Source organism: Anolis carolinensis, unplaced genomic scaffold (genome assembly GCF_035594765.1).
Source record: "Anolis carolinensis isolate JA03-04 unplaced genomic scaffold, rAnoCar3.1.pri scaffold_7, whole genome shotgun sequence".
Lineage (NCBI taxonomy): Eukaryota > Metazoa > Chordata > Lepidosauria > Squamata > Dactyloidae > Anolis > Anolis carolinensis.
This window is the reverse complement of record NW_026943818.1, coordinates 2,949,359-2,964,114: the sequence shown is the minus strand read 5'-3', so window position 1 is coordinate 2,964,114 and position 14,756 is coordinate 2,949,359. Positions and strand designations below refer to the sequence as shown.

The 14,756-nt window shown below is 42.7% G+C and overlaps 1 protein-coding gene across 7 annotated transcripts in view; it reads left to right on the top strand.

Moving 5' to 3' along the window:
* Positions 1 to 14,756, top strand: part of ndor1 (NADPH dependent diflavin oxidoreductase 1) — a 71,453-nt gene that overhangs the window by 18,891 nt on the left and 37,806 nt on the right. For 4 of the 7 annotated variants that reach the window (XM_062959127.1, XM_062959128.1, XM_062959126.1 and 1 more), the window contains exons 9-14: positions 84 to 304; positions 1,818 to 1,925; positions 3,948 to 4,062; positions 7,252 to 7,398; positions 8,824 to 8,942; positions 13,147 to 13,241. In XM_062959127.1, the coding sequence (XP_062815197.1) occupies positions 84 to 304; positions 1,818 to 1,925; positions 3,948 to 4,062; positions 7,252 to 7,398; positions 8,824 to 8,942; positions 13,147 to 13,241 (805 nt within the window). The remainder of the gene's footprint in view (positions 1 to 83; positions 305 to 1,817; positions 1,926 to 3,947; positions 4,063 to 7,251; positions 7,399 to 8,823; positions 8,943 to 13,146; positions 13,242 to 14,756) is intronic. The other 3 variants (XM_062959124.1, XM_062959130.1, XM_062959129.1) reach the window with 1 other exon arrangement.

Here is a 14,756-nt window from a genome sequence, read left to right as displayed (position 1 = left end):
CTGGAAGCCAAATCCTTTCATCTTGGGCACTTTATTTATAATTTAGCTATTTATTTATGCCCCCGTCGTGCCTTGCTCCCCAGGTTCTTCGCTCCCTGCCCAGCTGCCCCAGCCCTGCTCCGTCCGTCACCTGGTCACCCATTACCTGGACATCACCTGTGTCCCCCGGCGCTCCTTCTTCGAGCTCCTCTCCCATTTCTCCACGGACGACTTGGAGCGAGAGAAGCTGCGGGAGTTCAGCTCCGCTCAGGGCCAGGAGGACCTCTACGCTTACTGCAACCGCCCACGCAGGACCACCCTGGAGGTGAGGGTTTCGGGGGGGACGGGGTCTCGCCTTTGACCCCAGAAGGCTTCCTGAGAGTCCCCTTTGCTTGGCCCCGCAGTGGAAGAAATTCTGCTCCAAAGAAAGCTGGACTCCATGGCTTGCTAGCGTTTATTTTTCTTATTTGGAGTAAGAGGAATTGGATCATGGAAGGGACCTCCAAGGACCATCCAATCCTACTTGCTTCTGCCAGGAAGGAAGATATTTATTTATTTGCTACATTTATAGGCCGCCCTTCTCACCCCGAAGGGGACTCAGAGCGGCTTACAAATTAAATTTACATACAATATTATATTAGCATAGTACAATACTGGTAATAGATTACTATATTGTACTGTATCAATATATTGTAATATTATTAGTAATATTACATGTAAATTATAATATATAATTAATATTATTATATTGTATTATTAGTATTATATCGTATTACAATATAATATGAATATTATATGTATATACAATATGTTATAATTATTATATATTATTGTAAATTATATTGTGTGTATATCTATATATATATATATACACACACACACACACATATATATATGTGTGTGTGTATACATATATATACACATATATACATATATATAAAACTAGCATAGCATGTTATTGCGGGGAGGGCCTCCAGCTGATGCAAAGAGACAAGATGGAACTCTCCTCATGGCTCCCTCTTAGTTTAGATATCATCCAAACACTCCTGACAGAGGGCCAGCTAGTCACAGATATGATTGATAGATTGATGATAGATAGATAGATAGATAGATAGATAGATAGATAGATAGATAAGCATGGGGAATGGTTACCACTCCTGTGACATTTGCTTTGCTATTTGTGCTCCTGTTCAGACGATTGCACCTCACTTTCTGTCCCTATGATCATTGGATTTTGAAAAATGTATGTATTTATGTTGTTGTTGTTTTTTGCTTAATTATGTTGTTTGGGCTTGGCCCCATGTAAGCCATCCCGAGTCCCCATGGGGAAATGGTGGCGGGGTATAAATAAAGGTATTATTATTATTATTATTATTATTATTATTATTATTGACACAGTGACATAGTATGACACAGCAAACAAGATAGATATGCTGGATGTCGTATCACAAAATCACAAGTCGAACACTTCCCAAGTGTCTAGGACTGTGTGATGTATTTTTGGATGATGCGCGCAGATCCCAGTCGGTTGGCCTTTTGCAGTTGGCAGATCATGATTTTGTCAATGTCTATTGTTTCCAAATGCCGGCTGAGATCTTTTGGCACGGCACCGAGTGTGCCCATTACCACTGGGACCATCTGTACTGGTTTCTGCCAGAGTCTTTGAAGTTCAATCTTGAATAATAATAATAATTATTATTATTATTATTTTATTATGTCACAGCAAACAAGATAGATATGCTGGATTTTGTATCACAAAATCACATTATTATTATTATTATTAATAATATGTATATGTGTGTGTTTGTATACACACTTTCCTTTTTGCCCCCTCCAAGGTCCTCAGCGACTTCCCCCACACGACGTGTGCAATCCCCTGCGACTATCTCTTCGACCTCATTCCACGGATCAGGCCCCGGGCCTTCTCCATTGCGTCCTCCATGCTGGTAAGGAAACGGGGATGGGGTCTTTCGGGAACCCCTTTTCAAAGGCTAGTTGTGTGCTTCCTGCAGATGGCGCTGGGCCAACATGGCTCCCTCTCATTCATCCTCAGCGAGCTCCATGGAGCCCCTGGTGGCGCCATGGGTTTACAGCTTCCCATCCCACAAGGATGATAAAATATAATTTTAAACTGAATTGAAATGCTATTGTAATTTTTATGTGTGTGTTTCATATTGTAAGCTGCCCTGAGTCCCCTTATTGAGTGAGAAGGGCGGGGTAGAAATACTGTATTAAATGAATAAATAAAATATCAAATATCCGGGAGTCCCCTGGGCAACATCCTTGCAGATGGCCAATTCTCTCACACCAGAAGCAACTTGCAGTTTCTCAAGTCGCTCCTGATATGAAAAAAAAAAACAACCACCTAAGTTCATAGATCTGCAGCTGGAACCATAGATCCTGAAAACTTAGCTCTTCACACAGGACTTTGGATAAGTACTGCCCATTTGTATGATAAATTTCGTACTGGCGATTACTTCTTGATCAGTTGTACCTTTGCATTGTTAATCTCGCCGATATAGCCACAGGGTTCAGCCCCATTTGCTTTCCCGTGATCTTATAGCACTTTTGGCTACCTCTTGTTTGCAAAACTCACTTAGCACACTTTTGCCCAGTTCATTTTTATGACTCTACTAGCTGTGCCCGGCCACGCGTTGCTGTGGCAAAGTGGTGGTGGTATTGGTTAAAAATTGTTGTGTAATTTTTATTTGACATTATTTGCAATTTTTTATTAATTTTATTGTAAGTTATATTTTTATTTATTATATTTTATTATTTTCTTGTATTATTTTTAGTTATTTTCTCTTATTATAGTATTTTATTGTATTAATTTTTAGTGTTTATTATTATTTTTTTATTGGGTTGCTAGGAGACCAAGTTGGAGGAGCTTAGCCTTCTAACTGGCAGCAATTGGATAAAAGCAATTATTCCTCTCTCTCTAATTAGGACTTTATTTTTCTTTTCTTTTTGTTGTATCAACCTAGAGGCATGGATGATGGGTTGTGTTGTCAAATTTCGAGGTTGGGGGGCCTGTAGTTTTGTTGTTTTGTGGGTCGCCGTGATGCCATCACTCTTATATATATAGATTGCTGTGTTTTAACTTGTGTTTGACTAATGTTTGTTATTTTACTTTTATGCTCATTTTTAATGTTTATTTGCGCATGGTTTCTGTTATTTGATGTTGTTTTATGTTTGTTACTGTATTTGTCCGGGCTTTGGCCCCATGTAAGCTGCCCCAAGTCCCTACGGGGAGATGGAGACGGGGTATAAAAATAAAATTATTATTATTATTATTATTATTGGAGCCCCCGGTGGAGTAGTGGGTTAAAGCCTTGTGACTTGAAAGTTGGGTTGTTGACCTGAAGGCTGCCAGGTTCGAATCCCACCCGGGGAGAGCGCGGATGAGCTCCCTCTATCAGCTCCAGCTCCATGCGGGGACATGAGAGAAGCCTCCCACAAGGATGGTAAAAACATCAAAAACATCCAGGCATCCCCTAGGCAACATCCTTGCAGACGACCAATTCTCTCACTCCAGAAGCGACTTGTAGTTTCTCAAGTCGCTCGTGACACGAAAAAATAAAATTATTATTATTATAGAGTGCAATTCTCTCCACGCTTATGGAGCTGAATTCCAAAGCTGGATGTAGGAGAAGGGATGCAGCACAGGGGCCATGGGTCTCAAGTTGACCATAGGATCCGAATTTGACCCCAGAACTGTGCTGGAAGACCTACAAATGCCTAGAGAGAACGCTTTTGTAGGGTTTGGTAGACACCTACCAACAGTGGCAACTGCTGCTCTTTCCTAGGACTTGTTTTAATTTGTCAATGTCTTTGAGGCTCGGGTTTGGGGAAAGGCGATGAGGACTGACTGTAACTCTCAGAATCCCCTGGCCATTTCCTCAAGTCCTGGGCTTGAGTTGCTCCAGGGAGGGTCTCCATTCCTAATGCTGTTGCTGCCCGCCCTGCAGGTCCGTCCCGACCGCCTGGAGATCCTCCTGGCCGTGGTCCAGTACAAGACCTTCCTCAGCCGGCCCCGGCGCGGCCTCTGCTCCACCTGGCTGGCCTCCCTTGACCCCCAGAACGGTAAAGTGGGGGCACAGAGGGGAGAGGAGGGGCCATTGTGGGGAGAGGAAGCTGTCCGCCTGCTGTCCTCCATCCCCTCAGCTATCGCTTCATGCTAGTGTTGAGGCTCGGATGGCTTTGCAGAAACCCCTAGTGCCGGTTTTCCAACAAAGGAACCAGGAGGCAGAGGAGATAGAAATACACAGATTTATTTGCAAATAGAGCTGCAGGTGACCATCATGAAAAAGAGTGGCACTTTATAATATTATAATATTCTTGCGGGGTACCATTCACTTCACAACCTTCCTTGTTCCCACGCCCCCTCCTTCTTTCATCTTGTTTCATCCTGACATTTATCAAAACAACAGACAACAAATGTCCATCTATCAAAATCAAACTGAAACAAAACACCATCTCTGATCCTCACATCTAGAACTGTTTCTAAGGTTTTATTTATTTGCTACATTTATATGCCGCCATTCTCACCCCGAAGGGGACTCAGAGCGGCTTACAAATTAAATTTACATACAATATTATATTATTTATTTATTTACAGTATTTATATTCCGCCCTTCTCACTCCGAAGGGGACTCAGGGCAGATCACATTACACATATAAGGCAAACATTCAATGCCTTGACATAGAACAAAGACAGAGACAAACGCAGGCTCCGATCTGGCCTCGAACTCATGATCTCTTGGTCAGAGTGATTGGTCTCAGCTGGCTGCAGCTGGCTGCTCACCAGCTTGCGCCACAACCTGGGCCTGTTTATTATATTATTATTATTATTATTATTATTATTATTATTATTATTATTATTATTATATAATATTATAATAATATATATTATTATAATATAATATATTATAATAATATATTATAATAATATAATATTATTGTGCTATGCTATATTATAACTGGCAATAAATTACCATATTGTACTGTATCAATATATTGTAATATTATTAGTAATATTACATGTAAAATATAATATATAATTAATATTATATTGTATTATTAGTATTATATCGTATTACAATATAATATTATGAATATTGTATGTATATATAATATGTTATAATTATTTTATATTATTGTAAACTATATTGTGTGTATATATATATAAACACACACACATATATATATGTGTGTGTGTGTGTGTGTGTGTGTGTGTGTATATATATATATACACATATATACATATATATAAAACTAGCATAGCATGGTATGAGAGATACCCTGCTCTTGGGGAGAGATAGCCAACGCCTTGTCAAGGTCGCGGGGCAATGCCAGGGACACTGAGACTTTTATTTTTAAAGGGGGTTCAAATTGGCATCCAGGCAGTTTGAAACTGATTCTGCCTACTTGCAGGCACATGCAAAGGCAAATGACTCTCCCCATGGTATTTTATTGCCCTGCCCGCATGTGTGAGTTCCTGGTCAATTGATTTCCTTTGCATCCCCAGGAAGGCAATGGGCTTGTTTTGTTGCTGGCCATTTGTTGATGTTTGTGACAAACATTTCTTACTGACATCTTCTAACTACAGTAGAGTCTCACTTATCCAAGCTAAACGGGCCGGCAGAACCTTGGATAAGCGAATATCTTGGATAATAAGGAGGGATCAAGGAAAAGCCTATTAAACATCAAATTAGGTTATGATTTTACAAATAAGCACCAAAACATCATGTTATACAACAAATTTGACAGAAAAAGTAGTTCAATACGCAGTAATGCTATGTAGTAATTGCTGTATTTACAAATTTAGCACCAAAATATCACGATGTATTGATAACATTGACTACAAAAATGGCTTGGATAATCCAGAAACTTGGATAAGCAAGGCTTGGATAAGTGAGACTCTACTATATTAAGAAGACTATTTAAACGCAGGCCGGGCTGTGGCGCAGGCTGGTTAGCAGCCAGCTGCAACAAATCACTCTGACCAAGAGGTCATGAGTTCGAGGCCAGCCCGTGCCTGCGTTTGTCTCTGTTTCTGTTCTATGTTATGACATTGAATGTTTGCCTTATGTGTGTGCAGTGTGATCCGCCCTGAGTCCACTTCAGGATGAGAAGGGCGGAATATAAATACTGTAAGTAGATAAATAATAAATACATTAGTTAATCAAACCATTCTGAATACCATTGCTATTTATGAATCAGATTGAATCAAATTAAATCAGGCCCTTTGTGTCCCTTCACTAGTTATATATGTGACTAGCTGTGCCCGGCCACGCGTTGCTGTGGTGTTGTCTGGTGGTGTTGGTGAGAAATTGTTGAGGTAGTGGTGGTACTGAATGTCTGTTGTATGGTTGTCTTTATGTTTAGTATGCACACTGAAGTGGATTATATGGCAGTGTGGAGTCAAGATAATCCAGTTCAAAGCAGATAATATAAGATTCTAAATGGGTTATATTGCTGTTTGGAAGGGCCTTGAGTCTACACTGCCATATAATCCAGTTCAGATCTGATAATCTGTGGAAGAGGCCTAAGTGAGGCCTAACTGTGCCTGTCCCCTGGGCTGAGTAGGTTGCTAGGAGACCAAATGGGCGGAGCTTAGCCTTCAAACTGGCAGCAATTGGATAAAAACTATTATTCCTCTCCCTGTAATTAGGACTTTATTTTTCTTTTCTTTTTGTTGTATCAACCTTGAGCCGTGAATGATGGGTTGTGTTGTCAAATTTCGAGGTTGGGGGCCTGTAGTTTTGTTGTTTTGTCCGCTGCCCTGATGCCATCACTCTTTTATATATATAGATGTAGCCAAGGTGTTGGAGGGTCTGTTGCCCCCCTACTTTCATCCCTTCTTCCTCTTCTTCCCTCATACCTTTTACACTTTCTTCCCTTCCCTGGCCTCTCGCTCCTTTACCTATTATTTTGTTCTTTGTTAACATAGCTCTATATGGGATTCTGTAGGATGTTGACAAGGGGCACCTGCAGGACAGACTGCAAGACTAGTATATTGCAGTCCTCCCTTCAGTGTCTTCCCAATGACAATGTTGCTATACAGACAGAGAACAGGGAGAAAAACTAAATGGGAGGAAAAAGGCCGCCGAGGAATGTTTGCAACGTCAAAGGGCGGCAGAAACACATCCAGAGAGAGGTGTGAAGAGGAGCCCAAAATAACCCTCCGGGGAACAAGAATGTGAAAAATGTGTCCGGAGATGGAGAGGCCAGACTCTGTGGCTGGGAATTGACTCGATCCCTTTCTTTCAGGGTCCGTCCGGGTTCCTCTCTGGGTGAAGAAAGGCGGGATGAAATTCCCCAAAGACCCGGAGACCCCTGTGATCCTGATTGGGCCTGGCACCGGCGTGGCACCTTTCCGAGCCGCCGTCCAGGAGAGAGTGGCCCAAGGCAAACAAGGTGATGCCCTCCACGGGGTCTGCAGGGTGGCCTTCGTGCAGCCTGGGAGGTCACTGAGCCACACTCAGGCCACACTCAAGGGCACTGCATTGCCTAACTCAGGGGTCCTCAAACCTTTTAAGCAGAGGGCCGGTGCACAATCCTTCAGACTGTTGAGGGGGCAAATTATCATTTGTAGAAAAATTCCTATGCACACTGCACATGTCTTATTTGTAGTGCAAAACAACAACAACAACAACAATGAAAGAACAATACAATATTTAAAAATAAAAACAATTTAACCAACATAAACCTATCAGGATTTCAATGAGAAGTGTGGGTCTGCTTCTGGCCAATGAGATAGTCAAGTTAACCCCATGTAAGCCGCCCCGAGTCCCTTCGGGGAGATGGGGGCGGGGTATAAGAATAAAATTATTATTATTATTATTAATTAGGATTGTTGTTGTTGTTGTTGTTGTGTGCCTTCAAGACAATTCAGACTTTGGGCGGGCCTAAGTCTAAATTTTATTTATTTATTATTGATTTATTTACTACATTTATTTACTACATTTATATTCCGCCCTTCTCACCCCAAAGGGGACTCAGAACGGCTTACAAATTAGATGTACTGTACATACAATATATTATATTATTAGCATAGCACAATATTAGCATCGTATATTACTATGTTGTACTATACCACTGTTCTGTAATATTATTAGTAATATTATATGTAATACAGTAGAGTCTCACTTATCCAACATTCGCTTATCCAACGTTCTGGATTATCCAAGACATTTTGTAGTCAATGTTTTCAGTACATCATGATATTTTGGTGCTAAATTCGTAAATACAGTAATTACTATGTAGCATTACTGCTTATTGAACTACTTTTTCTTTCAGATTTGTTGTATAACATGATGTTTTTGGTGCTTAATTTGTAAAATCATAACCTAATTTGATGTTTAATAGGCTTCTCTTTAATATTAATACTCGCTTATCCAACGTTCTGCCGGACCGTTTATGTTGGATAAGTGAGACTCTACTGTATATTATATATAATATTACTATATGGTATTGTTATTATTAGTATTATATTGTGTTACATTATAATATTATTATCAATATTATATGTATATATAATATATTATATTATTAAAACTTATATAAAATATTCTATTATAAAACTGATGGTGGGGGCCAGGTAAATGACCGCATCTGGCCCACGGACCTTAGTTTGGGGACCCCTGCCCTTCCTAGTCACTTACACAAAGCGGAGTTCTTTGTGGCTTTCTTTCTTTTCTCTTCCCTTGCTTTCCCTCCTACACGGGTTCACCCAGTGATACGCTGGCATTGCAGTGCCCTTTGAGCCCTCCCATGCCCTTTGTGTCCCCAAATCTTCTCAGAATGGTCCTTGAATGCACCCCATTCTTTCCCCTCTCTCAGGAAACATTCTGTTCTTCGGCTGCCGCCAGAAAAGCCAGGATTTCTTCTGCCGGGAGGAATGGGAGGCGCTGGTGGAGCAGGGCTCCCTGGTGCTCTTTGTGGCCTTCTCCCGGGATCAGGTAGGCTCCAGGTGCGAGGGATGTGGGGATCTCCAGCCCCTCGGAGGGGTCTTCTGGGGCCACATGTTCTCCCCCCCCCCATTGCTGTGGGCAGGACTAGGCTGCGAGGTGTCCTTGGGTCTGAGAAAGGAGCGTTGGGGAGAGAGATTCTGCTTCTTCTGGGCCTGCAAACTTAACAAAGCAGAAGCCGGTGGCTGCAGATATAATAATAATAATAATAATAATAATAATCCAGCATATCTATCTTGTTTGCTGTGTCATACAATGTCATTGTGTCAATAATAATAATACGTTTGTTGCTATGTCATATTGTGTTTTTGTGTCAGTAAAATATAATAATAATAATAATTATTATTATTATTTTGCTTGGAGCACCATTGCCAAGTTGCCGCTTGCCACTCCTTCCTGGCTATGGCTGGCACAGCTGGGTCCCTTTATTTACTTGTTCAAAGCCACGCACAGTCTGCCCGACCTTGGCCCCAGCCTGCATTCGGCCTGCCTCTTATACTAATAATAATAATAATACAACATTATATTAATTATATATTATATATTAAATGTAATATTACTAATAATATTACCATATAATGATATACAATATAGTAATTTAATGCTTCTATTGTGCTATGCTAATAATATATTGTACGTTCATTTGATTTGTAAGCCGCTCTGAGTCCCCTTCGGGGTGAGAAGAGTGGGATATAAATGTAGTAAATAAATCTATATATATAAAAGGGTAATGAAATTCTGGCCTAGGACAAAACAACAAAACTACACATCCCAGAAACACTAAACTTGGCAGCACAAGCCCTCATCCATGCCTCTACGTTCATACAACAAAAAGAAAAGAAAAATAAAGTCCTAATTAGAGGGAGAGGAATAATTGTTTTTATCTAATTGCTGCCAGTTAGAAGGCTAAGCTCTGCCCACTTGGTCTCCTAGCAACCCACTCAGCCCAGGGGACAGGCAGAGTTAGGCCTCACTTAGGCCTCTTCCACACTGCCTTTAAAATACAGATCATCTGATTTTAACTGGATTATATGGCAGTGTAGACTCAAGGCCCTTCCACACAGCTATATAACCCATTTATAATGGACTTAATGTAAGGTAAAATCTTTACCCTTTACCTTAACTGCCACCAATTCCTCAATACTTTATTTCCCATACCACCAGACTTCGCCACAGCAACGCGTGGCTGGGCACAGCTAGTAAATATATAATAAAGTATCAGGATCCAGCTCCTAAAAGATCTCATTGGCATACTAGATGTCTAACCAAAGTGTAGAGGAGTCTTAAAAAAAAAAGCAGGGTTCTGTATTAGCATCATAGACTCATTCAACAGGAAGAGACCCCAATGGGATGAGCCCCCAGCTCAGAATTCCCATTTCGTGGGGCAAGGAAGGAGCGATGGGAACATTTGATAACGCTCAGCTTCCCCTGTGGCTTCCGCGGGAGGGGCCAGGCCAAGACCCCGCTGTCAGGTGTGGCACAAACAGGCCAAGCCGCTCCTGATTCAACGGGGAAGAACAGGGAGGAACCCCAAGGCCTTCCTTTGGAGAGCGCATGGCTCCGGCACACGTCCCTCCATGCCTCAGAAGAAAGCGGGCGGAAGCGGGTGCGGGACAGGGGCCCCGCCTGCCATTATCTGGCTGTTGCAGGAGCGGCTTCCTGTCCCTCCTTTTGAGACTGAAAACACCGGCTTTGATGCCAGGTGACCAAAGAGGAATCAAGAGGGGATAAATACACCCCTCCTCCCTTTGAGAGATACCATTGGGATCCCTGCAGGTAGAAACCTAGCATGGCAACGAGCACTTTCTGGGTTTCCTGTGCGGTACTGCTGCATGGCCTTGCAGGGCTTCTCCTAATAACACCGGCTTTGATGCCAGGTGACCAAAGAGGAATCAAGAGGGGATAAATACACCCCTCCTCTCTTTGAGAGATACCATTGGGATCCCTGCAGGTAGAAACCTAGCATGGCAACGAGCACTTTCTGGGTTTCCTGTGCGGTACTGCTGCATGGCCTTGCAGGGCTTCTCCTAATAACACCGGCTTTGATGCCAGGTGACCAAAGAGGAATCAAGAGGGGATAAATACACCCCTCCTCTCTTTGAGAGATACCATTGGGATCCCTGCAGGTAGAAACCTAGCATGGCAACGAGCACTTTCTGGGTTTCCTGTGCGGTACTGCTGCATGGCCTTGCAGGGCTTCTCCTAATAATAATAATAATGATAATAATAATAATAATAATAATAATAATAATAATAATAATAATATGAAATCCAGCATATCTATCTTGCTTGCTGTGTCATAATAAAATAAAATAATAATAATAATAATTTTATTTTTATGTCGCCTCCATCTCCCCAACGGGGACATGGAGCAGCTCACACAGGGGCAAGCCCAATACAATCATATAATATCATAAAAACAACAGTTAAGACATCGAAGAATGCATTTAAAAAACAAATTAACAAGTCATGATTTAAAATAGACATAATTAAGATATTAAACAATCATTCTTGCTTTGAATGTCCCCTTTTCAAGGAGAAGCAGAGGCAGTGGAGTCGGGGAAAGGGCCAACGACAAAGAAGCGAGGCCAAGGACACGGTGTGTCAAGGACAGAACGCCACAAGATTCAAAGTAACAGAGTTTATTAGATTACAGAACTCAAAAATGCCCGTAAAACACAAGGGCCAGGCAGTTTTTGCCTTTAGGAGCAAAAAGGGGCAAAAGTAAATGTTCAAAAGATAAACCGGATTAAACCGGAGTTTAATCCGGGTAAAAACAAACTGCTTGCTTCAGCCTGGGTATAAACGAAACGAAAGCCAAGGAACAAAAGATACAAAGAATGCAACTAATTGGCAGCAGATTCCTCTCTGCTGCCAACACTGTGCTTAGAGTAACTTGCGTCGCTCCCCCACACACACAGCAGACAGGATCTCCAACACGAGTAAATCAGCCAAGGATTGTAGCAGTTGAGTAGACCAGTTCCGTTCCGTAGATCAAAGCCAGAAGCAGACGTTTGTAGTTTTTCCAAGTCCAAGAAGGGGGGAAGACAAGCCGTGGTCAGTTCAGTCCGAGTTCTCAAAGCAGGAGATGGCGTCCGTCAAGAAGACGACGGAGGGTCAAGCTAATAAGAGTAAGCACAGGTTTGCACAAACAAATGCCCACACAATCCCTCCCGCCGTCTGACCCTGGATTCCAATCAACTTACGTCACAGCACAGGAAAGCACACAAGTCTTCAGGGAAGCGTCCCACACACACACGGATCCCAAGCGTTTGCCCAGATTACCTTGCCCAACGCAATTTGCAATTGCTCCCAAGCCCCATTTTATGCCAGTTACAAATCTTCATCACTGTCAGCTGTCCTCCTTAACCCGGGCGTTTCCTCATCACTTTCCTCGTCAGAGCTGGAACACCTCTGACTACGCCCAACAGCATCTCCAGCTGTGGATCCCGTCCCATCCCTCCAGCTAAACCATGGGTCTAATCCTGAAGGTCCCCATTCATCTTCTGTCCCATCATGGCCAGTGGCACCCACTTCCTCCCTTACCCGAGTCCAATCCATCTCATCCTCCTCTGAGCTAACCAGCCCCTCCTCCATTCTCTCCGTAAACCCTTCGAAAGACTCCTCGTCAGATGGTGCTGCAAATATGTCTCGCAGTCTTTTTCTCTCTCGCTCCTCGAGAGTATCTGACTCTCGAGGAGTCTTACGCCCACGTCTGTCAGTAACAGAGCCATGAGGCTCAATCATAACACGGTGGGAGAGTAGGGCCCATGGGTGCCATGCATTCAAATGACAGGAAAGGAGATTCCACCTGAACATTAGGAAGAATATCCTGACTGTAAGAACTGTTCAATGCCTCATGGAAGGCCGCATCGGCTTTTTTGGTGGTTGCTTCAAAGGGCCACTGAATCCATGGGCAGCGTGCCCTTCCACACAACCATATAACCCACAATATCTGCTCTGAACTGGATAATCTGAGTCCACGCTGCCATATATTCCAGTTCAAAGCAGAAAATGTGGGATTTTATTCAGCTGTATGTAGGATACCACAAAGAGGGCCAACTATCAGTTTTGTAACATCGCTTTCACCCAGTTTGAGTCCCCAGATGTTATTCTGGGGATAATGGGAATTGCAACCCAACCGCCTTTGGGAGTGCCCTTCTGTGACCCTCTGGGTGGTCTTTTTTCCTTCCAGGAGGAGAAGATCTACGTCCAGCACCGTCTCCGGGAGAACAAGGCCCTCGTGTGGGACCTGGTGAAGCATCAAGGCAGCCACATCTACCTGGCCGGGTAAGTGGCAAGAAGCAGCCAAAGAAGGGAGAGACCTGCCTGGTCCGCCTTGAGTGGCCAAGCCTGAGCCCCCAACATCCCCCAAGACTCCCAGTGGCATCATGCTGGCCATAGCTAGTGGAGGAGGAACCTCCCTCCCAGTGTAAGCCACCCCAAGTCCTTCGGGAGATGGAGCAGGTTATATATAATAATAATAATAATTATTATTATTATTATTATTACTATTATTTTATTATGTCACAGCAATGGGGGACGCCTGGCTTGACAGCAGTGTGTGCGAAAAAGATCTTGGAGTCCTCGTGGACAACAAGTTAAACATGAGCCTACAATGTGATGCGGCAGCTAAAAAAGCCAATGGGATTTTGGCCTGCATCAATAGGGGAATAACGTCTAGATCCAGGGAAGTCATGCTCCCCCTCTATTCTGCCTTGGTCAGACCACACCTGGAATACTGTGTCCAGTTTTGGGCACCGCAGATGAAGGGAGATGCTGACAAGCTGGAAAGCGTCCAGAGGAGGGCAACTAAAATGATTAAGGGTCTGGAGAACAAGCCCTATGAGGAGAGGCTTAAAGAGCTGGGCATGTTTAGCCTGCAGAAGAGAAGGCTGAGAGGAGACATGAGAGCCATGTACAAATATGTGAGGGGAAGTCATAGGGAGGAGGGAGCAAGCTTATTTTCTGCTGCCCTGCAGACTAGGACACGGAACAATGGCTTCAAACTACAGGAAAGGAGATTCCACCTGAACATCAGGAAGAACTTCCTCACTGTGAGGGCTGTTCGGCAGTGGAACTCTCTCCCCCGGGCCGTGGTGGAGGCTCCTTCTTTGGAGGCTTTTAAGCAGAGGCTGGATGGCCATCTGTCGGGGGTGCTTTGAATGCGATTTCCTGCTTCTTAGCGGGGGGTTGGACTAGATGGCCCTTGAGGTCTCTTCCAACTCTACTATTCTATGATTCTATGATTCAAACAAGATAGATATTAGATAGATTATTATTATTATTATTATTATTATTATTATTATTCTTTGAAACACAACAAGATGAGCCCACAGCAGACACTCTGCTAGCTGTTGAATTGGATCACACGTCGAACCTTTCCCAAGTGTCTAGGACTGTGTATTATTATTATTATTATTATTATTATTATTTGAAACACAAGGTGAGTCCGCAGCAGACACTCTGCTGGCTGTTGTATTGGATCACACATCGGACACTTCCTAAGTGTCTAGGACTGTGTGATATTATTATTATTATTATTATTATTATTATTATTATTATTCTTTGAAACACAACAAGATGAGTCCGCAACAGACACTCTGCTGGCTGTTGTATTGGATCACACATCGGACACTTCCTAAGTGTCTAGGACTGTGTGATATTATTATTATTATTATTATTATTATTATTATTATTATTATTATTATTATTCTTTGAAACACAACAAGATGAGTCCGCAACAGACACTCTGCTAGCTGTTGAATTGGATCACATGTCGGACCCTTCCCAAGTGTCTAGGAC